At 36.3% G+C, this 27,404-nt stretch overlaps 1 protein-coding gene across 2 annotated transcripts; it reads left to right on the top strand.

The window, feature by feature from the left end:
• The first annotated feature begins 901 nt into the window (after positions 1–901).
• On the top strand, positions 902–21,344 carry ATS1 (phospholipid/glycerol acyltransferase family protein). Of its 2 annotated transcripts, none has more exons than XM_086604059.1 (13): positions 902–1,265; positions 2,994–3,091; positions 4,533–4,619; positions 4,694–4,791; positions 5,153–5,210; positions 15,551–15,652; positions 15,740–15,801; positions 15,917–16,027; positions 16,705–16,783; positions 18,284–18,403; positions 18,480–18,593; positions 19,569–19,740; positions 20,832–21,344. In XM_086604059.1, the coding sequence occupies exons 1-12, from the start codon at positions 1,013–1,015 to the stop codon at positions 19,713–19,715; spliced, it is 1,329 nt and encodes a 442-aa protein (XP_086460185.1). In that variant the 5' UTR covers positions 902–1,012; the 3' UTR covers positions 19,716–19,740; positions 20,832–21,344. The 2 variants fall into 2 exon arrangements, with proteins under 2 accessions (XP_086460185.1, XP_086460182.1); XM_086604056.1 differs by having other exon boundaries at positions 904–1,265; positions 19,569–19,757.
• Positions 21,345–27,404: the final 6,060 nt, after the last annotated feature.

Below are 27,404 nucleotides of genomic sequence, written 5' to 3'. Positions count from 1 at the left end.
CGGACAAAATACAACTTTGCAAAAACTAAAACTAACTTTGAGACTAAGTATCTCATGCAAAAGACCCTCACAACACCAATACACTGTAGTAGAATATCTATTAAGCTCTTGAACAATACTCTTATTATTAGAACAAACCACCACTTTGCTAACACTTAGCTGACAAGCTTGTTCCAATCCTACTTTTATTGCTTGCAATTTTACCTTTTCTGCTGAGCTTGCTGAGACGGGCCTGCTTCTTGCAGAACAGAAATCAGAATTCCATTTATTTAATGTGTAGCCTACACCAACTTGTGAGGAAATGGGGTCGAAACTGCCATCACATGCAAGCAGGTTGGGAATATGTGATGTCGGTATCAGGTATTTTAAAGTCACTGGAGAATGAGCAGGGATAATACACTTTCGTGCTTGTTCCAGGACCTGAGAGGGGTTAACTGCTTTATGACGAGGATAAAAAACTAACGAATTTCTATCTACCCAGATTATATAGGCAGTAGAGGCTAAGATAGACAAGTTAAATTTAGTACTATCATTTGAGTGATAGTCTTTAGTAATCACATCACCAACACTGAAATGCTGATCCCAGGAATGAAATCTCATAGCAAAAGGGAGGGGGGAGACACTTCAAAAATGTTAGCCCTAAATTTCCTGATTCCATCACCAACCAATCTTCGCTCGTTCGCTAGCTGATCCGTAAATCGTAATAGCTCCATCAAACCTCACACTAATAAAAGGGTTCCTGAATTATTATAAAACCAAGATTAAAAAAGTATGTCCTATAAATAGTAGAAGAATTGTAAAGTGATTTTGTCATCACTCAGCAGTTTGAGCCGTGTAGAGAACGAGACAAAAAAAAAAAAAGAAAAAAAAAGAGGCATATAAATAAAAATCATTATCCTTTTCTTTATTTTTATCGGTCTCTCCTCCAAACAAACAAAACATAAAAACTCACACTCCACCTCCACACTCTTCGGCGTCTCCGCATTCCCCGTTTAAATTCTCACGAGAAATAATGATTGTCTCCGCTTCTTCTTCTTCTTCTCCTCTTTCCATCTCGTTACGGAAACTTCCAGAAAGAATAACCACTTGTTCTTTTTCTTCTAGAAGAGTGAACTGTTGTCCTTGTGTGTTTCAAGAAAAGTTTAAGGTTAAATCAATGAAGGCAGAGTTTGCTTCTTCAGCTGCTGACGTGGAACTTACTTGTTCACTTTCTAGTGTTGCCCGTACTCATTCCAGGACCTTTCTTGATGCCCGCACTGAACAAGGTCAGTTCACTTTATATCAAGATTGAATAAATAATAAATGTTCTTTTTTCCGTTTTTTCATGTAATTGTACTATTTTTGAGCACACCCACCCAAGGAATCTTCGGTCAGTAAATGTCTCTCTTCTGAGCTTGGTCAATAGGTTGGAGAATTATAAAATGAGGAAGCTCATTAGTATCAAGTTTTTCTGTCTTCCTAGAAGATCAAATGTATAGGTTTTTAGGAGAACACTCTCATTTACGTAGTGATGCTTTATGAAACCCAAATAACAAAGTTACCATGATATTTTTTTTTGTGTTATATGTGAAATTAAGTTTCGTTTACTTAGTAGTTTGTGTTTCGTAATCGGTCAAGGTTGCTTCGTAAGCAAGAAATCCAATTATTATAAAGAAGAAACTTGGTCATGAAGATTGTGGCAGTAATGGAGGAGAGATGGAGAAGTGGTGGGCTGTTTGCAGCGTGGTTTCCTAGTGAATCATGGAAATCAAACAAGTTAAAAAATGTTTGAATGGAAGTTGAAACGTAGGTTAATCCCCTCGATTCTCTCCACGATTTTCTCTTAGTTGATATATTCTATATTTGAACAAGCTTTTTAGTCCGTTCAATGCAGAGGCTCGTTAAATATATAAACTTTTGATATATGATGATTTTTTTTTTCATGATTACATTTGCAATAGTAGTTTTTTACCAATTATGTATGCTTTGTAATGGATAAGATTTTTACACAAACCTTGCACTTCCCACATAAAAAGGTGTTCTATACCAAACCTATATACCTCTTTGCACTTGTCTATTCAATTACCATGTTAATTTAATTTATCATGACCAAAAACTCAAGCAAAGTGAAAGACAGTATATTAGACAATGATATAGATCAGGATTCCTTTCTATTCAAATCAGAAGTTCAGAACTATGGGTAATGTCCGAATAGGAAAATTCGGCATACTCCGTTGAGTGATTAACACAGGCAATGTGTAATCTCAAGCATTATTAAGGAAACTTTTGATAAACAACAGAGAATGGGTAAACATAGCACATGGATTCTGCCATACTGGTGTTCGGTGTAAAAGATTAACATGCTAATGACATAACACGTAGATTCTCCTAAATTAAGATGTAAGAAATGACAACGTTTAAATTTTAGAAATGAGTTAGAAGAATTGTATTTTCACTATTTTGATTACTTATTATTGGAATATTGGAACAATACTTCACACTCCAAATTTGCAAAGAAATATAATAAAAGCAATGTAAAAATCTATTTGGTGACTTAAATGTGGCTGACCATCAAATGGAATTTGATTATTCTTTGAAGAATTTTGAAGGATCAAAATCATAAATTCAATACCATTGCTGCTATATTTAGTTTCCGACTTGTTAGTTTATACACAAAGAGGTTGGAATTTTCACAACCACTACATAAATCTTTTAGATTTATATGGCGTAAATCATAATCTAGATGAGTAGATATTGACAAACCTTGCCTTCATGATCTTGTTGTGTTTACCTTTCCAAGGCCAAATAACAATCAGTTGTGTAGGCATGCAACCATCCAAGTATCTCGGTTACAGTGATATTGTAACTCTTGTATATGCTATGGATCAATTATATTGTTTTACCTTTTACCATTTTATTCTGCCATATTCAGTCAGTCGTTTAGTAAACTACACTTTAATGTTTATATCTGTATTTTTCTATTTAGATGTCTTAAAGTTGATATGAACTTGCAGAGCTGCTCTTAGGTATCAGAATGGAAACAGAGTCTGGAACGCTGCCTTCAAGTGTTGCTGCTGGATTGGAGGATTTATATAGGAGTTACCGAAATGCAGTAAATAACTGTATTTTTTAATATGTTACAATCTATTGTGTTATTTCCCATGCATGTGAATCATGAGTTATTTTCTTTAGTTATTTTGTTCACCTGCACTGGATTTGAGATGTTCTTCATAAAATTGCATTCTATGCTATGCTTTTTTAGAGCCCTTTTTATCGGCAAAGGTAGAGATATATTATATAATTAAAATAGAAAGAGCGTTGTACAATGAGATATCTTTCCTTTTTCATCGATAAAAGTTAATAAAGTTAGCCAGCAACTAATTATGTAGGACTAAAACACTCACGTCTAGACCCCAAATATTCCCAAGACACGACCCCCTAAAGAACAGCCACCCCACTACGGCCAACCATACTGATACACCCAGGTACACGGTACTTATATTTTAAAGCCATCATTTGTCTCTGTCCCGCTGGTCTTTGTACTCTCCTCCAGAATAATCCAAGTAAAGCTTTGCTTCATCATCGTCTTCATCGTCATAATCTTTAAACTCTCTACTGTCCTCTGGCTAGTTCCAACCTTAGCTTCTTCTCTTTCATATCATCCACCAGCTTTAAGATCTTCTTCTTACTTGTTTTAATGTTCAATCCCCATTTCCCCCCAAACTTAAATAATTTCACTGGGTCCTCTACTACTTCTCCCACCCCACCCTCCCCGCCCCCAAGCTCACCCTCTTATAATCTCCCACTTTTCATTGGAATTGGAATCCTCTCTCACCACCCTGGCACCTTCTCAAGCCATGAGTTCCCACTCTTATCTCTATCTTTATCCAATCCTTCATCCCACTCTCCCACTGTACCCGCCAGTGCCAACACTTGATTTCTTAACTTTCTTTCATATGCTGCCCTCTCATAACAACTTAAATATCTTTTTAGTATTGCTCTTCCCTCTTCCTGCTCTCCTTCTCCTTTGCTTCGTTGAGCAACGCTTCTAACCTCTCGAGCTTTGACCTGTTCTGTTATTTTCATGGAGTTTGAACCCATTTGTGTCGTTTTATGTTCTTCCTTGGGTTGGGCCTTGTAGCATTGGAATCCTATGCCCATTGCCTTCCCACATTTACCTGGGATGCATTGTGAAGTTGGGCTCATTGGGGCTGCCACTAGAATTCTTTTTTTTATCGATGCATGCTCCTTTTTGTTGTCAACATTGGACTTCCTGTTGGTGTCCCAATTGTATCCTGCTCCATAGAGGCGGTGCCGTGATGTGCAATAAATACCTCAAAGTGTCCTTTTTTGAATATCAAATCATATCAGTATCATTCATAACCTGGTTGGGGGGTGTATCTGTGTAAGTGTGTAACAACCTTTCATTTTAGTAGAATTGTCAAACATATACAGTAGTAACTTGGTTTTATTTCAGTTTTAGTTGTACCTATACTATTCATTCGGCACATGTCCTTTTCGGTTAAGAATTTTCTCAACATCCTCCTCTACAGGTTCTTCAAAGTGGAGATCCCAAAGCAGACAAGATTGCATTGTCAAACATGGCTGTTGTTTTTGATCGCATATTGTGGGATGTAGAGGTATCATTACTGTCTCATGAACTGTTTATTTGTCTACTACCTTATCTTTAGTTTCCCTGCTGTAATCATTTCAGGATCCTTTTACCTTCGGACCGTACCACAAAGCAATCAGAGAGCCTTTTGACTACTACATCTTTGGTCAAAGCTATATACGACCGTTGGTTGATTTCAGGTCTGTGAAAAAGTACTTTTTTTAAGACAGAAATTGTAACTCCCAATTATCAAGAAAATAAATCAAATATCATAGTAACTCATAAGGAACTATCAGGAAATTCCATATTATGCTACGGAGTCTTTTTTTTCCCCCCCCCTTTCAATTTCAAAGAAAGAAAAAAAAAGGAAATCAGAACTGAAAAAAAAATAATTAGAGAAGAAAATCCTTAAATTAGACAGTTAAAGGAGAAACTCCTCAAGTGCAGAAGGCACCATAGGTCGAAGCAGCACCACACTTTTGAGTCTCTTAATTATAGTGTATGGTAGCTTCCTTTGACTATTTTTATTGATCCTTGAACTTTATTTTTCTGTGTCTTCAGAAAGTCTTATGTTGGCAACATATCAGTTTTCTCTGACATGGAAGATAAGCTTCGTCAGGTGATTAACTTACTTGACTTTATTATAGCTTTCTATTGGGTTGCATACTTCCCTTAAGTGGTGATAAAGTAGCTGATTGTAAAAAGTTCTAACCATTGCAGTGGTTTTGAATTTTTGGTTTTCATGCTATTTATACACATAAATGACCAAAACATAATTGGATCTTTTAAGTTTTATTCTTTTTCAACAGTTTCAATCAATTGTTAGTTTGAGGCCTTCTGTTTGACGACGATTTTGCCGATATGCATATGTCCCAAGTTTGGGACAAGTATTCATGCAAGTTGGCATGCCTCTCCGAAAGGGAAGAATATCTGGAAACCCCTGTTACATGGGCACGCCATGTTTTGAAAATAATCCATGTCGGATATGTTTCCACGTGTCCATGACGGACACACCACGTATCCATGTCACTGTAACTTAGCTGGAAACTTGTCACATTTGTTGTTCTAGGTAGTCAAGGAGTTTATGGAGGGAGAGAAACATGTGGATTGTATTTGGGCTTGTTATTAATATTAAAACCCTATCGAAAAAGAGAAATGCGTCATCACTATCTTTTTTTAGGTCAATGATGGTATGAGGGCCTTACTTTGAGTATCTTATCAGTCAAATTCCAGAATGTCAGTGGTTGGTTCGTTACTCTTAGTATTCCTCCCTCCCCACCCTTTTTCTTTTTTGTAGGGAGACTACATCTGTGTTGGTACTGAAAACTTTAATTGGGAGAATCTAGGCCTTGACGTAATTTGGCTTAGAAATGCATGAGGATGAGAGAGACGGGTTAAGCAGAATCTTACACGACACTAAGCATTTGGAGAACCGAAGTTATCCAACAACCTTATAATATTTTATTCTATGGTGATATGGGTGAGGCACTAGGTTTCGCAAGTGCCCGCTTGGTGCCGCCTCAAAAAGACCTTTTAAAACTACCTGCAATTATTGTAACTAAATATAGCCGCCTTAACATCGCCTTTGACTACAAAGATTTTATGACGTGTTATTCCTCACCGAAATCTCTAAAGCAGTTTTCAAATGGGAAAGATTATTAGACTTATTCATGCTCTTGAGAAGAAGATCATCAATATAAATTTCAACAATTATTCCAAAGTGGTCCTTGAACACAGCTGTGACTAGCCTCTTGTGAGTGGCTCAAGTATTTTTGAGACCAAAGGGCATAACCCTAATGCAAACATCCGCTGTTTAATAAGCAATGCTGCATACCCTTGATCTAGATGGTAGATAAAGGGGTAAATTTTGACCTTTGTTCTTGTCTTGTCTGGCTTTATTATCCCTAACAACCTCACATGCTGCTTGGTCTGGTATGGTTGATTGTCATGTGATATAAACAAGTCCAGGGGTTTCCACGAGGAGCGGTAGTGCAAGGTTCTTGCCTGTCTTATTGTTCTTGGTTTGGTGCGAAGTTGCTTGTGTCCGTACCATTTCCCTTTAGACAAACAATCTGTGAAGAAGAAACATTGAACCCTAGTAAAACGATGGCGTGGAAAAAAACTAGCAAGAATCTCTAAAAAAATAACTGATTTTGTTCTTATTAACGGCGCCAATTGGCTTGGGTTCTAGTCACTCCCCTTACAAAGTATTTTGTCGTATCTCGAGTTGGAAAACTCAAAAAGAAGTTGAAAAACAGGAAGAACAATGATAATACCTTCCCAAGTAGACCATGATCTAATGAACCCTAAACGTAGCCCTGTTGTAGAGCACGACCTCTTTATGCAGATATGGGACTTTGGTAGTCAGTTCCGTAGATTGCTTGGAGTCCAAGCAATTGGCTTCACACTAGGACAGCTCTTACTAATACTGTCAAGCCATGTAGATTAGAAATTACCTAACAGTATAGGATCTTATAATGTTATTAGAAAAGATAAGAAGTCAATTATTTTAGGGATGGAATTTTGCTGTGTCACTAATCCTCAGGGAATCTTTTTATAGATCCAATTCCTACTTTATTAAGAATATGCCTGTGGATCGGGTTCCGCTTCCGCTCTCATCAGAAAGAATCTCCACCAGGATGTGGTGTTAGTTTTTGATCCAACACTCGATAAGGCACTGAACGACATCCTTTGAGAGTTTAAATCAATGACATGTGTCCAAGACGCATTGGCGGAACTATCACATAAATATAGTATAGGAGTCTTAATAATCATTTTCATTAAAGTAAATGACAAGAATGGCACTAGTAACATAAGCTTAGCATATAATTAGTCATTTTTGCTTTGCATTGTATGGAATCTTTGCTGCTTATTGGTATATTGGTAAGACTGTACAATTCAACTGATATGCTTTGAAACAAGACTATATAATTGTAAGTGACACTTAAACATGTACGTTTGTTTGACAATGCATCTTTCAAAGCCCTTCATTACATAAACACGAGTGTGTTCAGACCACCTGACCGAAACTCCCATTTACAGCCATTTTAAGATGCGGTTTATTTTGTTCAATTAGACTCAAAAGTTACTTGGTTCCGTTTATATGGACGGGAAGAATAATATTTCTCTCTTTTGCCTTTATTCTTCTATCTTCTTCGAAGTGTAACTAGGCGAAGAAGTAAGAGTTTTTTAATCTATTTCCTTGTTTTTCTTATCCCTTCCCCTATTCTCTTCTTCTTTTAATATTGAAAAAGTCTAGCGAAAAATCAGGTGTCGGCGTGTCTATATTCATTAAAAGTCTCATTCCGGTTGATGGGGAACAAGAGTTTAGATTTAGATGAAAGGATACGGAAATCCTTGATTGAAGAATGGAATGAATGGGATTGAAGAGTATAGACGAATAAGAAATTAAGATTGAAGAAGAAGAATATTAAGTTTGGGATAATTTGATAATTAATTTGATATTGAATAATTGAATATTTGGATTCCTTGAAACAACTAACATTGGCCTCCGTATATAGACAAGCCAAACTTGATAAACAAGAAACCTAGACTTCTAAATCTAATAAAACTCAATAAAGGAAACTACTAAATCAACTTACTAATTCTACTAATGGAAATCTCCTAAAAGTGGACCTTCTCATCCTACATCTCGCCTCTGCCTGACACGTTATTTTGTTTGAAAATATGAAGGCTGTGTGACACTGGACACCTTCAAGATTCCTGGAAAATCATGGGAAATTTTGTAATGGAAGAACACAAAAGTGAAAATTTGGGTAGAATGTAAACAATTTTCTTAGGTAGATTGGAAAGAGAGGACACCATCTTGGTATGCCCTTACGAAAGCGACAGTCTTTCTAAATGAAGGATGTCCATTTTCTTTATATTATTGTTCTATTTTCCAGGAGTCTCAATTAATGTGAACCAGACGAAGTGTGGGGGGTACATAGATAATTGCATTTTGACTGAGGCTCTTGAATTGAGAGTTGCATATTGGTTCACACTGCTGATGGCCATGCCTAGCACTGCATTTCGTTTGTTTGTGGTTATTGATCGTACTGGTCAGATTTTGAGGCCCGTAGGTGTCATTACGCTGCTCAAGTTCATGAAGAGCTTTTTACTTGGATTTAGAGGAACCAGGGTTTATTCACTACTAGTTATGTTTTTTTTTGAAACGAGTTAATAGGGTTTGGCAGACCCTTAACCTGTATTAAGATCTTACATAAATTGTTCCCTTTAGATCATTTGAAACTAGTTCAGAGAGTTTACTATCTAAGGGAGGACCATTACAAACATATTTCTCATCAACAGACACAGATAGATTAGCTAGGTAATCCGCACTACTGTTAACTTCTCTATAAACATGAGAGAAGATGACATCCCATATTCTTGAAATTTGATATATGATCGTAGCAACTAGATTACAACAGTACCATGGAGCATCTTCTGAACCTTTGAGTATTTGTATTGCTCTAAGGGAGTCAGAGCAAACTTTGATCTTATGGAAGTCATGTTGTTGGCAGAGGATAAGTCCCACTTCTATAGCCTTAAGCTCTTGGAATATTATTGAACGTTGGGTACCTCCTCCTGTGTAAGTGAGTAAAACATTCCCATGTTGATCAATGACGATACCACCATATCCTACATTGTTCAACTTCATAGAACCATCGGTATTCAGTTTCATGTAACCTGAAGGAGGAAACTTCCATTTGCAGTAAATTGGTTCTTTAGTTTTGAATGAAACTTGAATGTCCAGTCTAGTCAGCAGACATCTGATGGCGACAGTGTCTTGAATAGAGTCGATCATAATCCCCAAATAGATTTTCATTTCCTTAAGGATAGAATTAGCAACATGTCTCCATGAATTTATGTTGTTCCTGAATCTTCTACCATTTCGTTCCTTCCAAAGATGCCCTATAGTGGCACATACATAAACCTTATAAATCTCAGCTTGAGTGTTGTGTTGTCTGCAAAGGTTGATTATATCACACCATTCCGCATTGGAAGTTTTGACAAATTTTCCTAGACCTATAGCATTCTTCACTAGTGACCAAACATTTGTAGAGAATTGACAATCAAAGAAGAGGTGCTTCGAGTTCTCCCTTGCTGAATCATTGAGCAACATGAAAAAGTATTGAGGACCTTTTTATGAATAAGTCTATCTTGAGTCGGTAGACTTCCAGAGAAGAGTTGCCACCCATTGAAAAAGTATTTTGGGTGAACTAACTTTCCCAAAACCATTGTACACCAATTGGGCTTACTCCGTTTTCTTCTTAAATCTTGGTATGCTGCTTTAGAAGAGAATGCCCCAGAAGTTGAGTTCAGCTAGATGACTCTATCTTCAGTTAAGAAGCTATTAATCTCGGTTGCCAAGATAGAGTTCTTAAGGCATGCATCAGACAAGTTGTGAACAAAGTGATTCCACACTCTGTTTGTGATGAGAATACTAACCTTAGCATTAAGAGGAAAATGCAAGTTATCTTTTGCTGCTGGTATGTTAATTAATGAATTCGCCATGCACCATGGGTCGTGCCATAAAAGAGTCTATTCACCTGTTGTAATGCTGTATCTCAGAAGCTTCATAGCATTTTTTCTATTGTTAAGTATTGACCTCCAAGTCCAAGAGCAATCCTTAGGCACAGACATGGTCCAAAAGAAGTTTTCTTTTATATGTTCTGCCCAAGTCCATGTGATCCAAATCCCTGAATCTTTGCATGCAATCTTATAAATGAGACCACAGTAAGTTGCTCTATTCCAAATGATGAGATCCTGAATCCCCAAACCTCCCTCCATCTTAGGGTATTGAATATTCTCCCTACTAGATTGATGCATCTTTTTCCCCATTTGTGATCCACTCCATAAAAATTTTGCACAAATCTTTGCAACCTTTGTGGAAGAATAAAGGTTTCTTAGGCACAGACATGGTCCAAAAAGAAGTTTAAACCAAGTCCATGTGATCCCGAATCTTTGCATGCAATCTTATAAATGAGACCACAAAGAAGTTGCTCTATTCCAAATGATGAATCCCCAAACCTCCCTCCATCTTAGGGTATTGAATATTCTCCCTACTAGATTGATGCATCTTTTTCCCCATTTGTGATCCACTCCATAAAAATTTTGCACAAATCTTTGCAACCTTTGTGGAAGAATAAAGGTTTTGGCCCAGTAAATGTGGAAAGAAGCTAGGACAGAAATGATTAGTTGGAGTCGCCCGGCATGACTTAGAGTTCTGTTCTTCCAATTCTCCACCTTCATAGTTGTTTTCTCAATTAAAGGCAAGCAATCCTTGATGCTAATTCTTGCCGAAACCAGGGGGAGGCCCAAATACTTTACAGGAGGAGAAACAAGCTGCATGCCCAGAATTTGAGCAAGGTGTGTACCATCTTGATGAGAGAGACCACCAGTGAGAATAGTGGACTTTTGTAAGTTCATATGTAAACTGTTGCTCTAGTAAAATCTTCAAGAATAAGCGTCAAAGCCCATATAGAATCCTCGTGACCTTTAATGAATATGAGTACATCATCAGCAAAGCAGAGATGAGTGACTTTAGTTCTCTTGCATGATGGATGAGGCTTAAATACCCTTCTTTGCAATCCAGTTTGCAAGAGAGAGTTTAGAGTTTCCATGACCAGCACAAAAAGGTAAGAAGACATAGGATCACCTTGTCTCAATCCTTTCTTTCCTTGAAAGAACCACAATGGCTCTCCATTAAAGATAAGAGAATAGAAAGGTGTAGTGTAGCATACTTTAATCCATGCTATAAACTTTTCCGGAAAATTCATTTTGTGGAGCATGAATAAGATAGCATCCCAATGGATAGAATCAAAAGCCTTCTGCAGGTCCACCTTAAGAGTGCATCTGGGAGTACCATGTTTCCTTGAATAACTTATGAGCATCTCATGAGCTAAGAGCAGATTGTCTTGAATGCTCCTACATGCTTAAGTCTGTTAGTGATGACTTTAGTAAAACATTTATAAATGACATTAGTACAAAAAATAGGCTTATAATCCCCTACTTTCGATGGATTTTTCACTTTAGGAATTAAACTGATGAAGGTAGAATTAATGCATTTGGGAATAATAGAATGAGAGAACATGTACTTGATTGCCTTGATGAAGTCTTCTCCCACAAGATTCCAGCATTTTTTGAAAAAGAATGCATTATATCCGTTTGGTCTAGGTGCACTATTATCCTCAATATCAAAGAGAGCTTCAATGATTTTAGTTCAATTCAAGGGCTACATGTTGATGTTGTTGTAGAATGCCATTTACTGCCAAGTCTTGAAAGAAAGGAGCATTTACATCAGAATCATCTTGGTGACCCAGAAGCTCTGTGTAGAAGTTAAGGAACTCTCTGCAACCTGCTTAGAATCATTGAGTCTTATCCCTTGAGAATTCTCCACAGACCAAATACAGTTTTTGCCCTTCCTTTCTTTTATTGCATTACAGAAGTAGGCATTACATCGATCTCTAAACACCATCCAATCACAATCAGTTTTTTGTTGCATATCTACCTACTCCATCTTTGACAATTCAACATAAACTCCACAAGCCTCTCTCTCTTTCTCGGCAAGAACAGTGTTAGAAGAGTCAAGTTGTATTTGCTGCTGAAGATCAAACATGTCCTTTCTTGCTTCAGATATTCTTTCATGAAATCTAGAGAACTTGCTTTTAGACCATCTCTTTAAAGCTTTCTTCAATTCTGAGAGCTTAGAATAGAGAATGAAAACTGGAGTACCATAATATTGTTTCTCCCACACAGTTTTAAGGACATCCTGAAAGTTAGTATGCATGAACCATATATTACATAATCTGAAAGGGAAATGGACCTTCTTAGAATTGTACCATTGTACTAGCATAATAGAGTGATAAGAAATGGCAGGTGGAGCAAAGATAGCTTCAGAATTGAATTTGGAGATCCGTGTAGCATTTACTAGCACCCTGTCAATCTTGGACATCTTTCTGTTTAGACCTATAGCATTGTTTGACCAGGTGTAAAAGAACCCAGAGAACTTCATATCAGATAAACCTGTGCTGACTATACAGTCCATGAAGTCTACAATCTCATTTGGATGAACGGGTTCACAACCAACTCGTTCATTTGAGTATAGCACATTATTGAAATCGCCCATGAGACACCATGGCAAGGATATAACAGGCTGCATGCTTCTCAAAATGTTCCAAAGAATCTTTCTATGATGAAGCTCATTACTAGCATAGATAACTGAGACTTCATACATTGTTAAGGAGGACAAGACCTTAACTAAAACATGAATATGCTGTTTACTCTCTGCTATTTTCTTTACCTCAAGGTAACTGGGATCCCAACAAATCCACACCCTTCCATGAGGATCACTGTCATAATTATCAAAAGAATACCATCCTGGGCAGCATAAGCTTCTAATGAAATCAAAATGATCATTTTTTACCTTAGTTTCAATCAATCCAAAAAGACTTAAGTGGTGTTCCAGTCTAATTTTATTAAGTTCTTTGGCTTTCTGTAATGAGTTAATCCCTCTAACATTCCACACAGCGATATTATTCATCATTGGGAAAATTATAATGTGGATTTCTTACCTCCCCCCTTGGGCCTTCCTCTAGTATTCTTCTTTTTTCCTGTTTGCCGGCTTTCTGGTGGAGTAGAGGAAACCGGAAGCTCAGACAATTTCTTAGTCTTTACGATTGTTCCAGGTTGAGGAGGAGAGTTCATCAGAAAGATCATTGTGATCTGAAAAATATTCCTTTTCGATCTCTTCTTCACTTGCCGTGTTGCTATATTCATGATATTGTCTCCTTTTCTCTGCATAATGTCTTTTATCCTCCTCACTACCTTCAATAAAGTCTTCATCACCATCTGTAGTATAGGCAACCATTTCATTGTTGTCAAATTCAGTTCTAACTCCTTCAAAAGGTTCTTCTAAAGTTTCAGTTTGGTGATTAGCAGAAAAAGGGACTACAGCCAGATTGTTCAGTTCCACGGCGTGCTCTGCATCATCCGTATGATCTTCTGAAAGTGTTGGGTTCTGTACACCTTGAGCATCTCAAATGTTGCTTTCAGATTGTTCAGTGTCATCAGATATAATAAGCGGAGTATCTTCATGTTGTCCTTCATGCTCATGAATAGGTTGGCCCTGGTCATCTCTGTGACACTGTGACAACTGGTTTCCCTTGAACAGTATTCTTCTTTGGAGTCCATCTCTGCTGGGGTTTGCATTGCTGAACCTTTTGTACTCTAGCTGGCTTTACTACCTGAGTAGTTGTAGCTTTCTCTGTCACAGGCTTGTCCTTGTTCTTATTCAATGTGCAGTTTTCGTCAGAATGCCCAACTATGTTGCAAGCTCCACACTGATCTGGGATCCAATCATAGTCCAACCCAATGTCTTCCCTATTCCCTTCACCAAGATTAACTGGAATGAATGAGGGAAAACCAAAATTGATATCCACCACTACGCAAACCCTTGCATAGTTGATTCTTGTTCTCTTAGCCGTCGCATCGTCCTTGCAAATAGGCTCACGAAGAAGGCTAGAGACAAAATCAATCCCATTTTTAGTCCACAGCTGTTTAGGTAAGTCAATCTTGATCCATAAAGGAAGGGCCTTTATTTTACTTCTATATCTTTCAAAGGCTGGTGACCATGCTCTGGCTACAAATATTCTGCCTGCAAGGAAGAGAGGACCATGATCTATGACTGTTTGCCTATCTTCATCATTGAAGAATTTAAAGTAGAACAAGTCTTTGTCTGCTATCATGTCGGATCCCCCCTTTAACTTCCATTGTTTAGTCACTGCTGCCTTTACAAACGGATAAGATAGACGTTTTTCAATGAAAAAACCCACAACATGATCCTTCCAAAGTTCAACACCCTCCTCCAAAATACTCACTGGTACATCTGCTATACAATTAGTAAAGTTAGGAATTACCTTTTGGAGGTTTGGTTGGTGCCTTGAGTTTTTGCTAGAGGTAAACAAAGAGCTCCATGACCTCACTCCTGAAGAGTAAGGGCTTGAAGGCTGGACTTCCACTCGATCTGTTGTAGCCATATGAGAACTATGATTTTCAGGTGGATCTGAGATCCCACCATCTTCCATGCGGCTACTGATGTGGAGTCAACGACAGTCACCCGCCAGAGAACATCAGTCAACAGTTGCCAAAAGAGGTAAGTTTCCCTCCTAAAGGATGTTTCGAACCAAAAAAAGTAATAAAAGGTGGAATGACAGAACTTATTTTCCTTTCTTAGTTATTATAAACTAAGAGGATTGGAGATCTCCAGAACCAACTTCATTGGATTCCCTCATAGAAAAAATATAGTTTTCAAAAGTTCCTTCTGAAGTAAGTTTTTCATGTGGATATTGGTTTGGGGACAAACATTTACTGTTGATAATCTGAAAAACCGGTGTACGGTATTGGTTAATAGTTTTGCTCTTTCTCTACGAGAAGAGGAGACTATTCAGCACTTGATTATCGATTGTCCAGTTACAAGGGATGGTTGGAGATGGTTTCTTCGTTCATTGGGATAAAATTTGGCGATGACAGGTTCATTGGGGAAACACCTTAAACTAAAGCGTAAAAAATAAAAAATTACTAGTCTAAGCTCCTAAAGCCAAATTTTTTTTAAAAAAATTAATATTATTATTAATTTTTTTGAAGCAGTATGCTCTTATAATAAATCCCATGATTTGCTTTTTGAGTTTTTGTAGATAGACAGAAACTTTTGACATCTCATTATAATGTACTCCTAAGTTCTAACTCATAAGAGTATACTCTGGAAATTTTATTTACTTATTATAATTTTGACAATCTAAAATTTATTTATAACAAAATAATTTTTTTAAAGCTCAAGATTTGACTCTTTTGATTAACCTTTTATAGTTTGTGTTTGAATTCTTTTCCAGCACTTCTTTTCCTGACTGTTTTCAAATCTTGATGGACATGACAAATGTTTAATGCTATGAGATCTAGGGTCACAATGTCATATTGGTCTCCAACCACCAGACGGAAGCAGATCCAGCAGTTATAGCACTGTTGCTGGAAAGGACTAATCCACATATTGCTGAGAACGTGGTAGAGTAACTTCTTCTCGTTCAGTGAACATTGTCATATCAGTTTCAAATTGACTTGGATGCTAATATTCTAGGCTCTGTATCACAGACCTATATAGCAGGAGATAGAGTCGTGGCAGATCCTCTCTGCAAGCCCTTTAGCATGGGAAGGTACTCGAGTTTTCCTTTATTCCTTTTTATTATCTTAATACAAAAAGAAAAGAGATGTTTTCTGTTCGGGTTAGTGAATTTAACTGATACTGCACACTTAACCGTGTTATACCAGGAATCTTGTTTGTGTCTATTCCAAAAAGCACATGAATGATGTCCCCGAACTTGCTGAAATGAAAAGGAGGGCAAACACCCGGAGTCTTAAGGAGATGGCTTTGCTTTTGAGGTATATATGTTATGCAACTTGTTGATTTGTAAATTAGTTGTGAAGACAAGTTAGAGAATCTACTGTTATGCTATTCTATTTTCTGATGAATAAAGATTTGCCGTCATCTGAACTGTTGAGTTTTTGGGTTGCCTTACTGTTTTCTAAAGCTTTCTATCAGGAATCTCGTTTCAAATTGATTTGTTTGAGATGTCTCATTAATTAATTTGATTTGATTTGATTTGTTTTCTTTATGTAACTATATAGTTGGTATGGATTAAAATTATGGTAGTTTGCTTATCAGGTTTTGGTCCTCCTAAATAATGCGTATTTATGCTTTGGGTCGTTTTTCTGTTGTTAAGTAGGTTTTGGTCCCACATCTGTTAGTCGAACGTTTTGACCATCAGTGTTTATGAAATTCATAGACGGCACGTGAGATGCACGTGGAATTAAACTGGGAGTCCCTTATTTAGTGTTTTCCATAAGGACTATAACCCAAATTTAGAAACAAATATGACATATCAAAATCTTAAATTTAATTGTTGTCACTCATTTTAATCCTAATTTCATCAAATTAGTGGCCTAATTTTCATATAAGTTCTATATTCCCTAATTTCACTTCGAAAATATTGATCTCCAGTTTTACTTATGTTTTATCTCGTCTATATGGTATTCTGATTGATCTTAAATCAAAATAGGAGTGGATCACAGATAATATGGATTGCACCCAGTGGTGGTAGGGACCGTCCAGATCCCATCACAGGAGAATGGTTTCCAGTAAGTTACTTTTTACTTGATTGTTCTGAAGAGTTGGGTTTTGATTTCTCTGAAGATACTTCTACATCTTTTTTATATTGATATCATGAGTACAAGCGTGGAGATGAACAAATGCCCTGCTGGAAGGCAGGACTCGTGATAGTGCTGGAGGCACAGAGAAAGTAGTTAGCTGAATTCTTGCGTTCCTATTCCTGAAGCATTTCATCTGGAAATCAGTCATTTTTTGAAGTTCTACAGTAAAAGTTGATTGAAAGTTGTAGAGATATAGTTAACTAACAAGCATGTGACATGCCATCTCAAAATGATGCCTTATAGGACACAAATAGGGCGGTTATTGGTTTTGGTTTGCAGGTCACTTGGTCAATGAAGGCACCCAATCATGCGCTCTTTTATCTCTGGGTGCCTGCCAACAAAGCACTCACGGTTCTCAACAAGGCTTTTTGTGCTTTCTCAAAGTCGTAACAAGGATATGTGATTCAGAAAATGGTTTCAAGCTTGAATTCCCTATGTATTATGGCACGAACAAAGCACATGTTTCCTTTATAGGGCACCTTTTACATTCTAACTTACTATACATGTCTTGTATGTGAAACACGAAGGACGTATATCTGAAGTTGTTCTCCATCTATGCATCCCTTTCCTTTCTTCAGCCCTCAAGTCTTGATCTTGAGCCTCCATTTACCTTAGATTATAAGAAATTATATACAATAGTTATAATGTAAATATCTCACTGCATCATTAACTCAAACAATTAAGTTGTTTATTAGGCTGGAAGTTTCGCTTGGGACTGACATTTTCTAAGGATGATCTTGATGGTCCTTGAGACTACATTATATACCATGTGTCCATGTGTGAATATCCTAATCTTAGTATGTCTGTGTCATTCGGTGAGACGTTTCAAAATGGACTGCCATACATTTTTGAGTTAATCCGTTTCTGGCGTTTATAGATGTAAATATGTAGTTAGGAATAGGACCGAGGTGGTTTCCTATTTGGTTGTCAATTAGAATGTATATGAGTTTTCTACTTTTCTTATTTAGAGGACTTGAAGCCACAACTGTTCCTTGATTGATTTTGATTCTTGATGATTAGAATGTGTCAGGCACAAAGTTAGAGTTTTTTCCACTTTGTTTGGTGATTAGAAGTTTAGAACATTGTAATAATTTGCATGTGTAATTGTTGTTCTTTGCTTCCACCAACGATTTGCATCATATAGATTGTTGAATGTGTTCTTCTATATGATTTTAGGCTTGTGTAGAAAGTAATTTCTTGTGGCTTTTTTATTTTTTTTTTTTTTTTTACCAATATGTATATAAATTACTGAATTTGCTGCCTTTCTGCATATATATAAAAAGCAATGTATCAGACTAATTTTGGTACATGCTATTCTCTGTTTTGTTAAGTCTTTAGTGCTTTCTTATTCTTCTGTATCTTGTTTTCCATTTTCATTTCTTTTAGTATTGCTGTGACGCCATCACGTACTGATTTAGGGGGGGTCAGGCACCCTTTGATGCTTCTGCAGTGGACAATATCAGACGACTTGCGGATCATTGTGGTGTCCCAAGGCATATATACCCCTTGGCATTGATGTGTTATGATATCATGCCCCCACCAGCAGAGGTATTCAATACGCTTGGGTATCTTATTTGTTATTATATTTTGTTGGTTTATTACTGAAAACAATCTTTTGCCCCAGGTAGAGAAAGATATCGGAGAGAGAAGAGTGATTTCCTTTCATGGGGTCGGCGTATCAGTGGCTCCTGAAATTAATTTCGATGAGATTTCTTCTGGCCATGAAAACCCTGACGAGGTTTGTTCCGCACTCTATGCAACTACACACATTCATTTTTATTCATTTATGTAGTCTCTTAATCTGTTCTATCCTTGTTTTGAATTGTTTGGTACCTATTTTTGGAATCCACTGCTTCTTCCAGTATTTTGTGACCTATTGTAGATGCGCAAATCTTGGAATGACCAATTGTACTTTTTGGTTTAAAAAACTACTTTATTGATTGCGTGTCAGTATTGCTTTTGTGATAGCAAGTCTACACATGCAGGATTATACTTTGAAGGAAAAAGATTGATCTTATTTTTATCCTATCCAGCTAAAGCAAAGTATTCACCAACTCTGGAACTAAACACCTACTTTCCAAATATGTGCTGCAGACAATTAATTGCACCTAATATTTGCATGTATCTTGTGGTTGATTCATGGATAAAAAATATCTATGTGGACCTTCTCTTACAATATTATATGCAACCGATGCTACAAGTCTGTTTCCACATCAAGCAGATTTTTCCCTGAAAAATCGAAAGATATAGTTTCATGGTGGTGGTGTGTTTAACAACATGCTTTGTCATTATCATCTTTAATGCTATTGCTGTATGCCTGTGTTAATTCTACCTCCTCATTTATCGTTTCGATGGTATCTGATATTATTTCCCTGTCGTCTATATCAAAACCTTTTGTTTCCCTAGGAGCTTAAACCTTTTGAAGCGTAATCATGGCACTAATTTAGAGCTCAAGTCACTAAGAATGTCATTTGCAATTAAGGGCCTTAAAATCCTAATAAGAGAGTTCCCCCGTTTTAACTTATTATGCCTCACAGTTTGCTTATTGGTTACAGAATAAAATGTAACTTCAGAACGTTTTATAAATTTTTCTCAGTTCTTAAGGTCAAATGGTATATCTTGCATTCAAAGAAGCTGTACTCTCTCTTGAAAAATGCCTACAATATTTATTGCTCATCTATATCAGGATTATCAGCAGCTACTATTTTTGCAGGTCAAAATGGATTTCTCCCATGCTCTGTATAAGTCAGTAGCAGAGCAATACAATGTGCTGAATTCTGCTATATACGGAAATCAAGGGCTGAAGGCTTCTGCCTCAACTGTCTCGTTGTCACAACCATGGAAGAGTCAACTGTTGTAGCCTTTCCATATATCTTTCCTACCAGGTGTTCTCTCTTAACAGGTACTTACAGTAAAATCATAGGTACTTGCAGTAAAAGCATAGGTGGCCTGTGAACCTCTAAACATTTTGAATCTAGAAAGATAAAGAAGAAACTGATTTAGTTGACGAATTAAGGATTGTCGAGTATTTCACTTATTCGTCCCTGTCAATAGCGGGGTGCAGATTGTGGATAATTTGATATTCCAGCTTCTATATTAGGCTGCAATGTTAGTCATCTTCCTTGTGATTACCTTGGGCCACCTATGACTGAGTAAGAAACATGTGGCTTTGCAACCCAGTGAAAAAAGAGCTATTTTGTAGGTTAGCTGGGTGAAGCTGTGAAGTAGAAAGGGGTAGTTTCACTCTTATTAAGAACAATCTTTCTAGCTTTCAAGATACTTCTTATTTTAATCAAATTTATCTGGTAATGTTAAAGGCAAGGGTTCTTCTCAAGATTATTTTTGGAGAGAAGAAAGTCTTGGCATATGATAAGGTATGCTCGATAAAAGTTGAGGGGGTATTGAGGTTGCCGAACAAGGATTTCCTAGGTCATTAAACTTGGGAAATTTGGGTCAGACAGTGATTCGTTTTGAATGAGATGGTGATAATATTTAGAATGTGATGTAGATTAGTGGCCTTTTAGTGACTAGTCTCAACACCTGCAGCTTTTGGAGTAGTCTCATGACACTGGTAGTCATCATGAGTGTTTGGAAGGAATTTCATAAAGACTATGGAGTGGGGACTGACCAGTAGGATACAATTCTTTAAGAGTGTTAACGAACATTAACACACCACCCCCCCCCCCCACTAGATGAGCCAATTAGGATTTCCTCCCCACTAGATGGGAAATTAGGGTCTCCCCCCAAAATACACAAAAAAAAACACGGTCAACCCCAAGTTGACTTTTTTTGTGTGTGTACTTAGGGGAGTGACCCTAATTTCCCCATCTAGTAAGGGGGAAATCCTAATTGGCTCATCTAGTGGGGGTTTAATACTAGTTAACCCTTCTTTAAGACGTTGACCATCAGTCAGACACACCTCTTTGGATTGAGCTGCAATTGTTTTCTGACAGACTCTACACTTGATTCTTTACAGGCCACACAATTTATGTTCATTTCTGTGACACATAGACTTCAGTGCATGCCCCCTCCAGTTTGTGTGAACGTCAAAAAAGAATTCCACAATTTCCAGAGAAGCTGGCCAACTCTCAACGTTGTCTCTGTACCTTCAATTTTGTCATACATTTCAAGACTGAAGTTTCATCGGAAACAGAAACAACGATTTTAGAAGTTCAAGGCGTATCCAGATTCCTTGTGTACAGATTATAGGGCGTTGATTAGCAGATCCTGCGTGATACGCTCTGTAATTTTTTGTGTTTTTTTAAGGTAACTCTTGTAGTCATGTTTTTAGTATAATCTCATATAAGCATCATGACATTAGTTGTGAATTCATGTGTAAGTGAAATTACATAGAAAAGCATCTCAAGGTCACACTAACATGTAAGGATATGTAGAATGTGAACCCCGTACGTGGGCCTTTTTCTTTGTACTCAAGGAAAAACACAATTACCATACGTCAATGCAACCCCCAACATGGTCCTTTAGCCTCTAGCAGCTGTTGGACTCGGACATGCTCTCATTCTGTGTACACATTATGGGAGATTTGCTAGTTTAACTAGATAGAAGTGCTAGTCGCCCTGCATATAATTGCAATAAGTGTTTATGAAGTTTTTGTGTTTTTGTTAAGTTATTATTATTATTCTTTTTCTTCTTCTTCCTCTTGAAGGTATATAACTATATATGTTCTGCAATGCTGTTGCTTAAGGTGAAATTTTAGCTCCAGCTCCAATTGGAGTGTGTAGGGCTTGTGTGTACGACTTCTCAAAGATACATCATCAAATAACATGGCACAGTGGCACGATGTATTGAGGACGTCTAGAGTGCGTCGGGATATTTTGAAGGGTAAAATCAGAATAACCGGGTGAAGAAGTTTCAATTGGGTCATTAAGCTACCCATTAAACCACTAGTTATAGCATACTTTAGTTAAACTACTACATATAGCATATACGTTAGTATCGAACAATAAATAACATATCGAATCAAGTGAATGGGATTAGGCATAGCTGGAAGAGGAGATAGCGTCGATGGAAAATTCGGTGGGACAATTGGAGCTTCAAGAAACACCTGTGACCTATTAGCTCGAGACATAGTTGCATGTGGCCTTTTGAAGGGTGCGGTGAAGCACTATGTTGACTCATGCTCCTTGCCCTTCTATAACTCGTTGTCCTTCTTCTATAGAAGCAAAACTTTCGTACAAAGTATTAGGAAATCCTGTTACTTGCTTGTCGCACTCAAACCATGTTTTATACAACCCAGGATTAGGTACTTCAGTAATATGATACTCTTACTCACATAGTCAATAATATGGTACTCAAAGTTACATATACTTCAATAGTATGATACTATAAATCACATATTCCATAATATGATACTATTCATTACATATATTGCAGGAATATGATACTATAAAGCCCATAATACTTCAATAATATGATACTCTTAGTCACAAATTCAATAATATGATACTCTAAGTTACATAGACTTCAATAGTATGATACTATTAATCTCATATTCAATAATATGATACTAGTAGTTTCATATATTTCAGAAATATGATACTATCAATCGCATAATACTTCAATACTATGCTACACTTGGTCACATATTTCACAATATGATACTCAAAGTTACATATAATTCAATAGTATGATACTCTGAGTTTGATATACATTTAAGTGCTACAAAAATGGTGTTGAGATTGCGTTTAATCATATGATAAAAGTTTGTGTTTAATCATATGATAAAACCATTGTATTTCAAACTATTTTTCTTAAAAAGTCGGCGTACTACCTGAGATTGCGTCTAGTTAGTGCAACTTTGTTTTATATGTCACTACATTATGCATTCCATATAGTAAAGAAGATTTATGTTAAAAAGTGAGTTATGGAGTTATGACAGGTTATTTTCATACTTGTTATGTGTTCACAGTGCAAACGTGTTACATCAGATTGTATCTTAACTGCTAGCATGGTTGAACAGACATAACAAAATGGGCTATTACCGAAAAAGTTACAGCAAAATGAGCAAAAAGACACAGATAAGTGCTTCAGTTTAAAAAAGTTGTCAAGCGCTTGTCAAGTGCTTCAGATACATACATCGTGAGCATTATAGAGTTGCAATTATAAAAATGTCGGGTTACATCTTACCAAGTTAAAACTTGCAATCATAATAAGAGAGAAAAATGTTATAATACATCTTACAAGGAGCCATCTTACAAAGCTATAACTATGCAGAAGTTCAAAGTTGAACTTTGCATTACACATTACATTTTTCAATTTATTTTTAGGTTTGAAAATTCAGACAGTCATTTTCAGTGTAACAATGGGTTCCGCAGTCAAATTGGTTGTTTTCTTTCTTGATGCCATCTTCACTGCATCACGAAGCCATTGAAATCCCTAGCAGCTCTTGCATTTCAAATACTTTTCTCCAACATTTAATCCATACTTGGTAGTCTTAACAGTTTTCCTCCCCTTACAATCTTTTGTATTGCATTCACAATTTATCAAGGGCACTCGTTCATCCAATGGTCTGGCTGAGCACACTTAAAGCATTCGTTTGTTGATGAGCTTGATCCAGAAAGTTGATCAGAAACAGTTTCATCCAACCATTGCAAATAACTTTGACATGAATCATGCTGGCATTTCAAGTACTTCTTTCCTAGATTGTTTGTTGTTTGCGATATGCCCAACAATCGGATCCCATCACATGTAGTTTTTTTACAGCGAGAGTACATAAATTGGCACTCAATAGCTCAGTGTACAAGTTGATCACATACCTGACATTCAACCTGTCGTGAATGAAACATGTACTTCTCAATTTGAAACTCATGAAGATAGCAACAATGAACAAATGTCTCAGCAACTAATGTAGAAATTAAACTTCTTAATAGACTAGTTCAGACCAATAGCTCAACCAAGTTCAATTATTCAAGAATTACTAATCCATGAAGGAAGGAAAACCTTCACACAACCAACAAATTTTTTCATGCTCTCTATACTTGATAAACTAAAATCCTCAACTAAAATTTATCTCTGTTAACATTTCAAAGATCAAATTCTTCGTGTTCTTTATACTTGATAAAATTCGAAGTGAAGAATGACACTCAATAACTCTAAATTTTCTCTTATTTACCCTTAAAACTTAAACTTAATCAAACTCATGAATTTAAAGGAAAATTACCTTCATTTTTGAAAAATTAACGTGCTCTTATGTTTGCTTCGTGCTTATTATGCTTCATTGAATCTTATGCAGTAGCAATAATTGAGATTTTTTTTTTTTAAAAAAAAAAAAGTAAAAACCCTAAACCCTAACCCTAGATGTTGATGTTGTTTATAAAAGAAGAAATGTAAAAGGAGGGACGGGTTAGACTGTTGGAGGATACGGAGGGAACAAATGCATTGACCAACTTATATTAAAATATTAGATGTAGCATACTCCAATTAAGCCATTACATGTAGCATACTCCTATTAAACTACTAGATGTAACATACTAATATTAAACCACTATATGTAGCATACTCCTATTAAATCACTATATTGGATTTAATAAGTATTGCGAGCAATGGCAAAGTGTAGAACTATATTGGAATAAGAGTCTTTTAGAGATGTACAAAGCGTACATCATAATGAAATATGTCGATGATAATTTGAACCCAAAAACATAGCCGTAATTTGAATGTGAACACTCAAGTACTACACATACCTGTAATTTGAATGTGAACACTTAAGTACCAAATATAGTCAAAATTTCATTTAAAAACATAGCCGTGATTCAAAAACCAAACCACAATGTTGTTTAGGCATTGAAACACAAACTTAAACACTTAAGTGCAACCCAAGAGTGAAACACCAAACTACGTTACAACCAGTCAACCACGATTCTCATATGCTATTTATTGTATCATAGACACATGCTATTATGATTGAAAGAAGACGAGGGCTTCTCACATTGTGTTTTTCTGCATTTTGATTTACATTTCTTTTCATATTTACTTGTCCTACTTTCTACTATATGAGGCCCTAGTATAAATGCTATTATTTGATACTAGGACTACCAAATGGCATTGCATGTAGTAGCCTAATTACAATTTAGTAAAAAGTTCATTCTCTTTTCTCTTATTTTATGGGTGTCTCCATCAAATGAAGTCCAAATGTATGTTAATTACCAATAAGAAAAGAAAACAATACAAGTTTACAATTTGATTTATGAAGGTCAACTATACAATACAGAATATTTATGTTCTACCTAATCTAACATGAGCTGAGTACTTAAGCTGTCATTTTCTTTTCATGTGCAGAGTACTTATGTTGTACCTAATCTAACTTGAGCAGCCATCTAATTTCTTTAAAAAAAATAAAGTAAATCAAAATAAAAAACAAAGGCTCTATCAATAAATACGCACCAAATCTAAAACAATTATATACCTAAGATACGTGACTTTTCTAAAAAAAAATTAGGCAGAGTCTCCTTTGTATTTTCAACATTTCATAAATATAAAAGACCTATCATAACTTGAAAATTAAAACAATATACTTCTCAGTCATTAACTCAGCTACTTAACCATCTCGACGAATGCCAAAGCAGTTAAATAACCGATTAACAAAAATGAGATCACTACAATAGTAGGACTTAGTATGCCAAAGAATTTGAATGTCTCGACTAATTACAGATCATCCAAGCACCTCGTACAAAGTCATTACCGAAAACACAAATTAAATATATACTTCTGTGTCCGATAGCTATCAAAAGGTTTACATCATTAACAAATGGTACTTACTATACAACTTTCTAAAAAAGAAACAAAAGAGGTCCAAAGATAATACCTAGGGACCTTCTGAGTTCTGATGGTATTTACATCAGAACCCTCTAATTGGTTTGTATAACACACATGTCCTGGATACTAAATAGCATATTCCATCTAAGAATTGATACACGATATCCAACCTACGACATTACAATTGACATGTCGAAAGTAACCTCTAACAAATAGAAAAGTTTCCATTAGAAAACTAAGCTACTTGGTTGTCGCAGTCCCAGATTACCTACAACTCTACCCCACATCAACTATCCAACATATTACCTCCATCACACAACTTACACAAATATGGACATAAATTATAAACTTGAATCATCCAAAAACAAGTTTTATTCCAAAGCTTAGCAACCTAGCTCTCATTCTTCTAACAAATGCCTCTTTTCCGAAAGCCCTTGATCCGATCTGAAGTCACCCCTAAGTATACTACATGAAAAATGAATTGAACCACTACATGTAGCATATAATTTAGTATCCAAGAACAAATGACATATTGTAGTTTACTACATAAAAAATGAATTGAATTAGTATTACGAGTTGTTTGTGATGGCAAACTGGTAAAGCTATATTGGAATAAGAATCTTTGAAATATAGCCATAAACAGATTGGAATAAGGTAACTTGAACGCAAAAACATAATCGTAATTTGACTCTAGTGAACTTGTCATTGCGTTAGTTAGTGGGAGTTCATGACCACCAAGTCAAATGAACACGTGAGTGGCATACTAATTTGTTTATCATTGGAAACACCACATTAATATAACATGTTGGTTATAACCGTTCTATTATGTGGATGAGTAAGGTCAGAAATGTATGCTACTATCAGCTACATACTTGTATAATCCTACTTGTATAAGAAATTGTACTAACAAGAAAATCCAATCCAATAGAAGTGACAATGCAAGTAAGACAATTTTCACCTTTAAACAATAATTGGCCCTATAAATATAAACAAATTTTGCTAATGTTCATGTGAGTGTTTAGGCTTATTGACATATATTTTAGCAGTAATTTTCATGTAGACTAACACCCTATGAAAAAAATTTACTTAAAGCCCTATGACAAATTTTAAGACAAAAAACTAATTCATTCACTTTCATCTTATTGGTTACGGGGATCCTCTCCTGAAAAATAATTTGAAACTATTCACCATTGAGTTAAAGTTAGTGGACGCAATGTCAAGTTCTAACATTGGAAAATATCAATGTCACGTTCATTTGACATTGGAGACAAATTACTGGACATGAACTTGCACTTATTGAACACAATGTCAAGTTCATTTGATATTGGAATAAAATTAGTGGATATGAACTTGCACTAGACGCAATGTCAAATTCATTGACATTGGATAAAATCAATGTCAAATTCGTTTGACATTGGAAAAAAGTTAGAATTTGCATTTATTGGATGCAATGTGAAGTTCATTTGACATTGGGATAAAATTGTTGGACAAAACTTGCACTAACTAGACACAATATCAAGTTCATTTGACAAGTCGGCATGCTGGTAGGTAGTGTGTTCACCACCACACACTACCTACCAGCACACACCACCACACTACCTACCAGCACACACTAGCCACCAGCAAACCACCACCACCCTAACCCCACCCCAAATCCAACTCTAACTATGTCCAAAATGGAGTTTGAAGTCAACTCATAGCTGCTACTTCTAACTACATTGCAACATATCATAAGTTGATCGAGTATTACACAACAAGAAGACGACTAATAGTT

Source organism: Coptis chinensis, chromosome 1 (genome assembly GCF_015680905.1).
Source record: "Coptis chinensis isolate HL-2020 chromosome 1, ASM1568090v1, whole genome shotgun sequence".
NCBI classification, from domain to species: domain Eukaryota; kingdom Viridiplantae; phylum Streptophyta; class Magnoliopsida; order Ranunculales; family Ranunculaceae; genus Coptis; species Coptis chinensis.
This window is presented reverse-complemented; position numbering and strand designations above follow the sequence as displayed.

What these genes read in the sequence shown, in the direction of transcription:
- ATS1 (XM_086604059.1), top strand. Translation starts at nt 1,013, where the DNA reads ATGATTGTCTCCGCTTCTTCTTCTTCTTCTCCTCTTTCCATCTCGTTA. An exon ending in CGACCGTTGGTTGATTTCAG is followed by an intron (nt 4,792 to 5,152) that starts GTCTGTGAAAAA and finishes CTGTGTCTTCAG; the next exon opens with AAAGTCTTATGTTGGCAACA. An exon ending in TGGAAGATAAGCTTCGTCAG is followed by an intron (nt 5,211 to 15,550) that starts GTGATTAACTTA and finishes TATGAGATCTAG; the next exon opens with GGTCACAATGTCATATTGGT.